Source organism: Salmo salar, chromosome ssa09, assembly GCF_905237065.1.
Source record: "Salmo salar chromosome ssa09, Ssal_v3.1, whole genome shotgun sequence".
Classification (NCBI taxonomy): domain Eukaryota; kingdom Metazoa; phylum Chordata; class Actinopteri; order Salmoniformes; family Salmonidae; genus Salmo; species Salmo salar.
In genome coordinates, this window is record NC_059450.1 from 28,632,797 (window position 1) to 28,644,983 (window position 12,187).

At 42.4% G+C, this 12,187-nt stretch overlaps 1 protein-coding gene across 1 annotated transcript; it reads right to left on the reverse strand.

The window, feature by feature from the left end:
- Positions 1-4,174: 4,174 nt before the first annotated feature.
- On the reverse strand, positions 4,175-7,305 carry LOC106611159 (B2 bradykinin receptor). The gene is made up of 2 exons (XM_014211065.2): positions 7,064-7,305; positions 4,175-5,955 (listed from the first exon to the last, which is right to left on the reverse strand). The coding sequence occupies exon 2, from the start codon at positions 5,946-5,948 to the stop codon at positions 4,911-4,913; it is 1,038 nt and encodes a 345-aa protein (XP_014066540.1). The 5' UTR covers positions 5,949-5,955; positions 7,064-7,305; the 3' UTR covers positions 4,175-4,910.
- Between the last annotated feature and the right edge of the window lie 4,882 nt (positions 7,306-12,187).

Sequence of the window (12,187 nt, forward strand, 5' to 3'; positions counted from 1 at the left end):
GAAATTCGGCTTGTCACCAAAAACACTCAAATGTTTACAGATGCTCAATCAAGAGCATCCTGTCGTGCTGTATCACCTCCTGGTACTGCAGCTGCTCCGCCCATAACCGGAAGGCTCTCCAGAGGGTAGTGAGGTTTGCACAACGCATCACCGGGTGCGAACTACCTGCCCTCCAGGACACCTACACCACCCGATGTCACAGGAAGGCCAAAAAGATCATCAAGGACAATAACCACCCGAGCCACTGCCTGTTCATCCCGCTATCATCCAGAAGGCGAGGTCAGTACAGGTGCATCAAAGCGGGGACCGAGAGACTGAAAAACAGCTTCTATCTCAAGGCCATCAGAATGTTAAACAGCTATCACTAACATTGAGGGGCTGCTGCCAACATACTGACTCAACTCCACCCACTTTAATAATGGAAAAATTGATGTAATCAATTTATCACTAGCCACTTTATATTATATAATGTTTACTTAGCCTACATTACTCATCTCTTATGTATATACTGTACGCTATACCATCTACTGCATCTTGCCATCTGATGTAATTAAATGTATCACTAGCCACTTTAAACAATGCCACTTTATATAATGTTCTCATACCCTACATTGCTCATCTCATATGTATATACTGTACGCTATACCATCTACTACATCTTGCCATCTTCATGTAATGTATCACTAGCCACTTTAAACAATGTCACTTCATATAATGTTTTCATACCCTGCATTACTCATCTCATATGTATATACTGTACTCTATACCATCTACTGCATCTTGCCTATGCCGTTCGGCCATCACTCATTTATATATTTTTATGTACATATTCGTATTCATTCCTTTACACTTGTGTGTATAAGGTAGTTGTGAAATTGTTAGGTTAAATTACTTGTTAGATATTACTGCATGGTCGGAACTAGAAGCACAAGCATTTCACTACACTTGCATTAACACCTGCTAACCATGTGTATGTGACAAATACATTTGATTTGATTTGTCCAAATGTTGAGCAAGCTGACAATTCTATTGTAGCTTGTTGCCTTAGAATTGAACGTGGAATCAACAAACTCTGCTCGAAGTTCGCTGAATTTGTACAAGATTTTTGAGTAAAATTACAAGTGTGTGTTTGCTCAAAACCACTCAAAACCACTCCCCTCGTTAACATATTTCCCAGCATGCTCTATTACAGGATGATTTTCAGAATTGTTTATTTCAACACCTGTTTGCATGTACATCATTGGGTTGATTAATATTATGCTACACAAACATAGATAACATTAATTTTTCTAAACTAATCCAATCTATTAGTAGTTTGACTTTTTGCACCCGTTATTGAAATGGCTGTTCCAGTTATATGATTTAGGTAGTCTCAAAAATTGCATTCACCCTACATTAGCAATAATCAATGTAAGTTATGGGTGATTAAATGTTCCAATTGTTAGATATTATCACTCTGGATTCCAATAGGATTTACACATCAATTTGCAAACCAGCTTAACGTGACTTGAAGACTTTGATGTGGCCTGTAAATCAGGAGTTTCAGACCACTGCATTAGGGTGTGACTAGGCCCTCAAAGAAAGGCGTAATGATATACAGTACCAGTCAAATGTTTGGACACACCTACTAATTTCAGGGTTTTTCTTTATTTTGACAAGGGTCCTTAGCTTAGTGATGAGCTTTGTGGGCACTATGGTGTTGAATACTGAGCTACAGTCAATGAACAGCATTCTCACATAGGTGTTAATTTTGTGCAGGTGTGAAAGGGCAGTTTGAAGTGCGATTGAGATTGCGTTATCTGTTGGGGCGGTATGTGAATTGGAGTGGGTTTAAGATTTCAGGCATGATGGTGTTGATGTGAGCCATGGCCAGCCTTTCAAAGCACTTCATGGCTACCGATGTGAGTGCTATGGGGTGATAATCATTTAGGCAGGTTACCTTCGCTTTATTGGGCACAGGGACTATGGTGGTCTGTTTGAAACATGTAGGTATTACAGACTCGGCCAGGGAGAGGTTGAAAATGTCAGTGATGACACTTGCTAGTTGGTCCACGCATGATTTGAGTACATGTCCTGGTAATCCATCTGGCCCAGCGGCTTTGTGAATGTTGACCTGTGAGCAAGACCTTTAAACATCTGCTACGGAGAGCATCATCACACAGTCATCCGGAACAGCTGGTGCTCTCATGCATGCTTCAGTGTTGCTTGCCTCAAAGCGAGCATGAAAGGCATTTTAGCTTGTCTGGTAGGGTCGTGCCACTGGGCAGCTTGTGGCTGGGTTTCCCTTTGTACTCCGTAACAGTTTTCAAGCCCTGCCACATCCAACAAGCGTCAGAGCTGGTGTAGTAGGATTGAATCTTAGTCCTGTATGGACACTTTGCCTGTTTGATGGTTCGTCTGAGGGCATAGAGTGATTTCTTATAAGCTTCCAGATTAGTGTCCCGCTCCTTGAAAGGAGTGGGACACTATATTATCCATCTCGTCGTTCAGCCAAGTCTCGGTGAAACACAAGATATTACGTTTTTGAATTTCCCATTGGTAGGATAGTCTTAATCGTAGATCGTCCAGTTTGTTTTCCAATGATTCCGGGTTAGCCAATAATACAGAGGGTAGTGGTGGTTTGTTTACTCGCCGACTAATTCTCAGAAGGCACGCGGAGGATGGGGATTTGGGTCTGGTCTCCTCAAAGCAGTATACCCTTCGCGTCAGACTCATTGAAGAAAATATCTTCCTCCAGTTCGAGGTGAGCAATCACTGTTCTGATGTCCAGAAGCTGTTTTCGGTCATAAGAGACGGTAGCAGCAACATTATGTACAAAATTAGTTACAAACAATGCGAAAAAAACGATCAAAATAGCACAATTGGTTAGGAGCCCGTAAAATGGCAGCCACCCCCTCTGTGTGCCATTTTTCCACCCTTTGCCCTGATGACAGCTTTGCACACTCTTGACATTCTCTCAACCAGCTTCACCTGGAATGCTTTTCCAACAGTCTTGAAGGAGTTACCACATATGCTGAGCACTTGTTGGCTGCTTTTCCTTCACTCTGTGGTCCAACTCATCCCAAACCATCTCAATTGGGTTGAGGTCGGGTGATTGTGGAGGCCAGGTCAGCTGATGCAGCGCTCCATCACTCTCCTTTTTGGTCAAATAGCCCTTACACAACCTAGAGGTGTGTTGTGTCATTGTCCTGTTGAAAAAGAAATGATAGTCCCACTAAGCGCAAAACAGATGGGATGGCATATCGCTGCAAAATGCTGTGCTAGCCATGCTGGTTAAGTGTGCCTTGAATTCTAAATAAATCACTGACAGTGTCACCAGCAAAGCACCCCCACACCATCACACCCCCTCCTCCATGCTTCACGGTGGGAACCACACATGCGGAGATCATCCATTCACCTACCAAATTTTAACTCATCAGACCAAAGGACAGATTTCTGGGCCCAAGCAAGTCTCTTCTTCTTATTGGTGTCCGTTTAGTAGTTTTTTTTTGCAGCAATTCAATCATGAAGGCCTGATTCATGCAGTCTCCTCTGAACAGTTGATGTTGAGATGTGTCTGTTACTTGAACTCTGTGAATTTCTGAGGCTGGTAACTCTAATGAACTTATCCTCTGCAGTAGAGGTAACTCTGGGTCTTCCTTTCCTGTGGCAGTGCTCATGAGAGCCAGTTTTATCATAGCGCTTGATGTTTTTTGTGACTGCACTTGAAGAAACTTTCAAAGTTCTTGAAGGTCAGTCAATCCGGAAAATGTAGTGTTTTAAAGTTGGACTGTCGTTTCTCTTTGCTTATTTGAGATGTTTTTGCCATAATATGGACTTGGTCTTTTACCAAACAGGGTTATCTTCTGTATACCACCCCTACCTTGTCACAACACAACTGCTCAAATGCATTAAGAAGGAAAGAAATTCCACAAATTAACTTTTAACAAGGCACACCTGTTAATTCAAATGCATTCCAGGTGACTACCTCATGAAGCTGGTTGAGAGAATGCCAAGAGTGTGCAAGGCTGTCATCAAGGCAAAGGGTGGCTACTTTGAAGAATCTCAAATATAAAATATTTGTTTAACACTTTTTAGTTACTTCATGATTCCATATGTGTTATTTCATAGTTTGGATGTCTTCACTATTATTCTACAATGTAGAAAATAGTAAAAATAAAGAAAACACCTTGAATGGGTACTGGTGTATATATATATATTTTTTTTTACAGTGCACTCAAAACATTGATTTCCTGTTTGGCACGACCAACTATACTTTGGGGACAAACTGGGGGTGTGCCCCTGACCACAGTCACTCCTGACAACATGTCTAGCCAATGAAGTTGGGGTTTGGGAAAAACATAATAAGAGAGAGTAACGTTCTCCTCCCACACAAAGGAACACAACTTGTGTCACCACTGGAAAGTCTGTGACACATTCACTAATGTAGCCATCCAGACATTTAGTCAGAGAAAACATCATAAATCACTTACTCAGAGTTCCCCCGAGAGTCTCTGGGTCTTGTTTTAGGTTGTCTGACATTTACATGCATTTCAAATGATTCCACAAGATAGCAATTTTTTACTTCAATAATGTTCTCAAAAGTAACACAAAGTTGACAACTGTTCTATATACATTTCTAGTAAATTCTGACTCATTTCTAGAACACAATCGGTAGATTCTATTTACACAGCTTATTTCACAGAAAACAATATTCATATATTGCACTGAATTAGAAGAAACAGCCCTCCTAAATAACACATTACTGATAAATACATTCTAAACTTAAGCATGGCTTTTAAGTTAAAGTACATTGATACTATTAAGGTTATTAGTATAAAATGCAGTCAGATGAGGGCGGGGTGCTGAAGTGTCAAATTCTATCATAGAGATAAAAGTATTATAACTAGTTCCCTTTTTGTGCCTCAAGCTCAAGCCAGCGTTTTGAGCGTGGAAGACAGCTGTGACCGTTGTGACCCAGTGGCCATCTTCTTCCTCATAGACAACTGTTCGAACACCTCCATTACTTTCTTCCTGAAGTTCTTCCCCACAATCACGTAGAGGACTGGGTTGAGCACGCTGTTGAAGAAGGCCAGGTAGGTAAACACCTGGTTGCAGATATCCAGACTGTTGCTGAGGTTGCAGCCTGAGATGTCTGCTGCCCTCAGGAGGACATCCAGAGCGGTGACCAGGTGGAATGGCACCCAGCAGAGTAGGAAGGCCAGGAGAACAGACAGCACCAGCAAAGTGGCCTTCCTCTCCGTGTGCTCCGTGTTGAATCTCTCCATGGCCTGGTTCTTCAGGGCTTGGATGATCTGACAGGTGCAGTAGGAGATCACCGACACAGGGATGGCAAACCCAAACACGATGAGCGTCACGTTGAACACCAGCTCCATCTTGGGACTGGGGTAGTCCAGAAAGCAGGCGGTCACCTCGAAGTCTGGAAACCACTTCACCGCTCTGAAGAGCATGGTCGGGGTGCCCAGGAGCAGCCCGAAGCCCCACACTAACAAACAGCCCAGCTTGGCGTAGGAGGGCCTCCTCATCCTCCCGTGGCTCATCGTATGAACTAGCGCCACATAGCGGTCCACACTGACCAGAACCAGGAAGTAGATACTGCAGTAGGCATTCATCTTGATGCCCACGTTGATCAGGCGACACAGCAGGGGGCCGAAGGGCCAGTTGAAGCCGTTGGCCACGTTGACTGCCCAGAAGGGGAGGCAGGAGACCAGGAGCAGGTCAGCGGCGGCCAGGTTACTCAGGTAGATCTCTGCTACGGTGCAGGCCTTCTTATGCAGGCAGAAGACCAACAGGACAAAGACGTTACCTAGAATCCCCAGGACACTGATGGCCAGGATGTAGCCCGGTTGCATGGTGTGGAGCCAGTCCCACCCCTCAGCGAATGGGCAGTGGCTGGTATTGGTACTGTTCCTTCCTGTCATGTCTGTAGAGTTGGTGGTTATGTCCATTTTGGAGCTGTAGAGAAATATGTTGTGTAAATGTAACTGGGGTTGTTCATGGAAGGGGAGGGGGGTACATGGCAGATACCATTCCTGGACAGGTGACTCTCAGTAGGCATTAATTTATAAAGTTTACTGTATAATCTAGTACGTTAGTCACATGCTCATGCTGGTTCTGTCATAACATCCAGTCCTCATGCACTTGTGGTGATGGGAGCTGCGACTCATGTGGTTTATAACCCAACAGAATATGGAACTTCCCTGCTCCACAATGGGACTTTTTTGTATTATTTATTCAGACACTGTGTCTGCAAGTCATCATAAGGAAGTTGTCTTATTAAAGTACTGTACAAGTAGCTAAGTGGTTGTTTCAGTGTGCTATTCATTATGCATATCTTTATATGCATTTCTTGTAAATATCATATACGTAGACCGGAAATAAAAAATGCTCAGGTAGCGAAAGATAAAATATTCATGAAAGTTAAAGTGAGGATCAATATCTCTTGTCATGAAAACATTTGGGAGCCACATTGCCCCATAATTATTCTCAGCATTATGATTGCAATACTTATCTTTTTATCACTGTTTTAGATCAGTATCATCATCGGCTGCGACTGTCGGCTGCGACAGCCCCAACATTCTTTGAAAAGGCGTGCAATAAAATGTTATACATTTATGCTGCTGGAGGAGTGGTACACACATTATTTGCTAAAAAATAAACATAAATCTGTATCTGTGCACAGAATGCTAATTTACTTTTTTATAGAGAAGAAATCCCTTCAATATGAGGTATTAAGAGACTATTGAAAGTACTGTCTCTCTCCCCATGCTGTCAACCACATATTATTGTTCACATCCCTCAATCTGTTTGAGGAGTTTTAGAGTTTAGCTACAAAGTGCTCTCCTTTTTGTCTGTTAAAAAGTCTGACAACATAAACAATCTTCTTGTTTCTAAGTTGGATTCGAAAATGAGAGGAGAGGCAGCAATTCAATCAAGTTTACTCTAAATATGATCTGAACAGCAAATTTACTGTGATATAACTCTCCACTCATTTATAATTTTCTTGCATTAGTGACAAACCTATGTTATAAATGTTAAAGATACAGTACGTCATCTTACAAACCTTGTTGGCTGGAGCAGGAGTCCTCTGGTCTAAGTGTAAATCCAGACGTGCCGTGCGTCTGGTCAGTCCAGTCAAGACGTTTCCCTACAGTGCTCCTCTACCCTGGAGTCAGCTCTGATTTATTCTTTTAAAGGAGGGAGTCCATCATGGAAGTGATGTCACTCAAAATCTGTGCACTTTATTTGTTCCCTTTTCCCCCAATTTACTGAAATTGTGTGTTTTGTCTTCTTTATAATTTCTGCCCTATCTCATACTACACTTTTTATAGGACTTTGATGGAATTCCCCTCGATATAAGTGTGTTTGGATATCTACTGACATCCCAGCTGTTGTTTTGGTCATCCTACCACAACCTAGCATTACTGAGAAAGAAAACAAACTCTGAACTGGAGTTGCTTTAAACAATAAATCTTTACAAATTCATTACGAATGCTGGGAAGGACAAATTAAACCTTTGCCACACACAATGACTTACACTAGAGTTAAGCCTACATACCACGCTCTTATTTAGTGTCAATGTAGACCTAAACCACTTAATTATTTTCTGTACATTCATGGCTGGATTACGTTTTAGGCATGTTGTAAATCAAATATCCCTCTGTGAACAACCTTCAATTCAAACAGGGTGGGGTATCGTCAGAGGGGAACAGCAAGGCCGTGAAACAATAAGCCATCAAGTGTTTCTAATTAGTATCAGGAAGATCACAATCAAGGGTCAAGGTCAGAGCACAAAACAATGATCCATTACGAGTGTGTGTGTGTGTGTGTGTGGTCAGTTCACATACTCCAAGATAATCAGAGGTAACTGGAATAGTACTTTTCTAATTTATTGGGTGTTTGAACTTTAATGTTATTGTTGAAAGATATTTATTAGAGAATGTACCTCTTGAGAAGAAGTGCATAATACAGTGTTTACATTCAACATGATTGTGTGATCCCATCACAGTAATGATGCCATCACTATTTTAAATACATTAGGCTCCTGAAATTAAACAGATGAAAAAGTACCTCTGTGGAAGGGGTAATGTTGGTAATCTGTTTTATAGTCATGTCACTGCACGAGGCAAGGTTCAAGGTGCGAAGTGAAGTGTAGGTTTATTCAAATAATAAGGTAATAGAGTCCAAAATCCCAAGGGCTAGGCCTAAACAGGCATTCATGCACAGAAAAGAGTCAATTGGAGATGCACTGCTGTAAGTCAAGTAAGTCACTGCTGTAAATAATTATGTTTTTGTCATTCACATGCCTGGCCTCTTGTCCTGCATTGTCAAGTATTTGCATTTATCTTGGCATTTATCTAATACTAAGAGCTTTTCCACAGTTAGGATCCAACTTGAACTGTTCTGTAATGGACAAACATAAAACAAATATTTCAAGAGCAGCCTTTTTCCATCTTCGTAACATTGAAAAAATATGAAACTTTTTGTCCCAAAATTATGCAAAAAAGCTAATCCATGCTTTTGTCACTTCAAGATAAGCAAACAGCTGGAGGCAGGGCTTTCTCCTATAGAGCAACATTTTTATGGAGTGGTCTGCCGATCCATGTGAGAGACGCAGACTCTGTCTCAACCTTTAACTCTTTACTGAAGACTCATCTCTTCAGTAGGTCCTATGATTGAGCGCAGTCTGGCCCAGGGGTGCGAAGGTGAACGGAGTGACGAACCAACCTTGCTGTCTCTGCCTGGCCGGCTCCCCTCTCTCCACAGGGATTGTCTGCCTCTGACCCTATTATGGGGGCTGAGCCACTGGCTTGCTCGCACTCTCCCTTCCTTCCTGTCCTTGGCCTCGGGCTATACTTATGCAATAAGGCACGAGGGGGTCTGGTATATGGCCAATATACCACAACTAAGGGCTGTTCTTAGGCATGACGCATCGCAGAGAGCCTGGATACAGCCCTTAACCGTGGTATATTGGCCATACAGTGGGGGAAAAAAGTATTTGATCCCCTGCTGATTTTGTACGTTTGCCCACTTACAAAGAAATGATCAGTCTATAATTTTAATGGTAGGTTTATTTGAACAGTGAGAGACAGTATAATAACAACAAAAATCCAGAAAAACGCATGTCAAAAATGTTATAAAAGGACTTGCATTTTAATGAGGGAAATAAGTATTTGACCCCTCTGCAAAACATGACTTAGTACTTGGTGGCAAAACCCTTGTTGGTAATCACAGAGGTCAGACGTTTCTTGTAGTTGGCCACCAGGTTTGCACACATCTCTGGAGGGATTTTGTCCCACTCCTCTTTGCAGATCTTCTTCAAGTCATTAAGGTTTCGAGGTTGACGTTTGGCAACTCGAACCTTCAGCTCCCTCCACAGATTTTCTATGGAATTAAGGTCTGGAGACTGGCTAGGCCACTCCAGGACCTTAATGTGCTTCTTCTTGAGCCAGTCCTTTGTTGCCTTGGCCGTGTGTTTTGGGTCATTGTCATGCTGGAATACCCATCCACGACCCATTTTCAATGCCCTGGCTGAGGGAAGGAGGTTCTCACCCAAGATTTGACAGTACATGGCCCCGTCAAATGATGCGGTGAAGTTGTCCTGTCCCCTTAGCAGAAAAAAAACCCACCCCCAAAGCATAATGTTTCCACCTCCATGTTTGACGGTGGGGATGGTGTTCTTGGGGTCATAGGCAGCATTACTCCTCCTCCAAACACGGCGAGTTGAGTTGATGCCAAAGAGCTCCATTTTGGTCTCATCTGACCACAACACTTTCACCAGTTGTCCTCTGAATCATTCAGATGTTCATTGGCAAACTTCAGATGGGCATGTATATGTATTCTTGAGCAGGGGTACCTTGCGGATGCTGCCGGATTTCAGTCCTTCACGGCGTAGTCTGTTACCAATTGTTTTCTTGGTGACTATGGTCCCAGCTGCCTTGAGATCATTGACAAGATCCTCCCGTGTAGTTCTGGGCTGATTCCTCACCGTTCTCATGATCATTGCAACTCCACGATGTGAGATCATGCATGGAGCCCCAGGCCGAGGGATATTGACAGTTCTTTTGTGTTTCTTCCATTTGCGAATAATCGCACCAAATGTTGTCACCTTCTCACCAAGCTGCTTGGCGATGGTCTTGTAGCCCATTCCAGCCTTGTGTAGGTCTACAATCTTGTCCCTGATATCCTTGGAGAGCTCTTTGGTCTTGGCCATGGTGGAGAGTTTGGAATCTGATTGATTGATTGCTTCTGTGGACATGTGTCTTTTTTACAGGTAACAAGCTGCAGTTAGGAGCACTGCCTTTAAGAGTGTGCTCATAATCTCAGCTCGTTACCTGTATAAAAGACACCTGGTAGCCAGAAATCTTTCTGATTGAGAGGGTGTCAAATACTTATTTCCCTCATTAAAATGCAAATCAATTTATAACATTTTTGACATGCGTTTTTCTGGATATTTTTGTTGTTATTCTGTCTCTCACTGTTCAAATAAACCTACCATTAAAATTATAGACTGATCCTTTCTTTATCAGTGGGCAAACGTACAAAATCAGCAGGGGATCAAATACTTTCCCCCCCCACTGTATACCACAAACCCCCGAGGTGCATTATTGCTAGTATAAACTGATTACCAACGTAATTAGAGCAGTAAAAATAAATGTTTTGTCATACCCGTGATATACGGTCAGATATACCATGGCTGTCAGCCAATCAGCATTCAGGGCTCGAACCATCCAGTTTATAATCGGCCTTGTTTCAGGGTAGTAAGTTATTGGTCTGTTAATATCCCTTTGGTGGTGTGGGAGCTGTGCTTTGTCAAAGTGGGTGGGGCAATATCCTGCCTTGTTGGCCTTTTACTTGGGTAACTTTGTACGGGGCCACAGTGTCCCCCCCTTCTCAGTCTCCACTGTCTGTGCTGCAATAGTACAGTACCAGTCAAAAGTTTGGACACACCTACTTATTCATGGGTTTTTCAAATTTCACTATTTTCTACATTGTAGAATAATGGAATCATGTAGTAACCAAAAAAGTGTTAAACAAATAAAAATATATTTTGATTATTTAAAGTAGCCACCCTTTGCCTTGATGACAGCTTTGCACACTCTTGGCGTTCTCCCAACCAGCTTCATGAGGAGAACTTTTCCTACAGTCTTGAAGGAGTTCTCACATATGCTGAGCACTTGTTGGCTGCTTTTCCTTCACTCTGCGGTCCAACTCATCCCAAACCATCTCAATTGGGTTGAGGTCGGGTGATTGTGGAGGCCAGGTCATCTGATGCAGCAGTCCATCACTCTCATTCTTTGTCAAATAGCCCTTACACAGCCTGGAGGTGTGTTGGGTCATTGTCCTGTTGAAAAACAAATGATAGTCCCACTATGTGCAAACCAGATGGGATGGCGTATTGCTGCAGAATGCTGTGGTAGCCATGCTGGTTAAGTGTGCCTTGAATTCTAAATAAATCACTGACAGTGTCACCAGCAAAGCACCCCCACACCATCAAACCTCCTACTCCATGCTTCACAATGGGAACCAAACGTGACTAGATCATCCATTCACCTACTCTGCGTCTCTCAAAGACATAGCGGTTGGAACCAAAAATCTCAAATTTGTACTCATCAGACCAAAGGACAGATTTCCACCGGTCTAATGTCCATTTCTCGTGTTTCTTGGCCCAAGCAAGTCTCTTATTCTTATTGGTGTCCTTTAGTAGTGGTTTCTTTGCAGCAATTCGACCATGAAGGCCTGATTCACGCAGTCTCCTCTGAACAGTTTATGTTGAGATGTGTCTTTTACTTGAACTCTGTGAAGCATTTTTTTAGGCTGCAATCTGAGGCTGGTAACTTTATTGAACTTATCCTCTGCTGCAGAGGTAACTCTGGATCTTCCTTTCCTGTGGCTGTCCTCATGAGAGCCAGTTTCATCATAGCTCTTAATGGTTTTTGTGACTGCACTTGAAGAAACTTTCAAAGTTCTTGAAATTTTCCGGATTGACTAACCTTCATGTCTTAAAGTAATGATGGACTATTGTTTCTCTTTGCTTATTTGAGCTATTCTTTGCATAATATGGACTTGGTCTTTTAACAAATAGGGCTATCTTCTGTATACCCCCCTGATTGGCTCAAACACATTAAGAAGGAAAGGAAGGAAATTCCACAAATACATTTTTAACAATTTTCACACCTGTTAATTG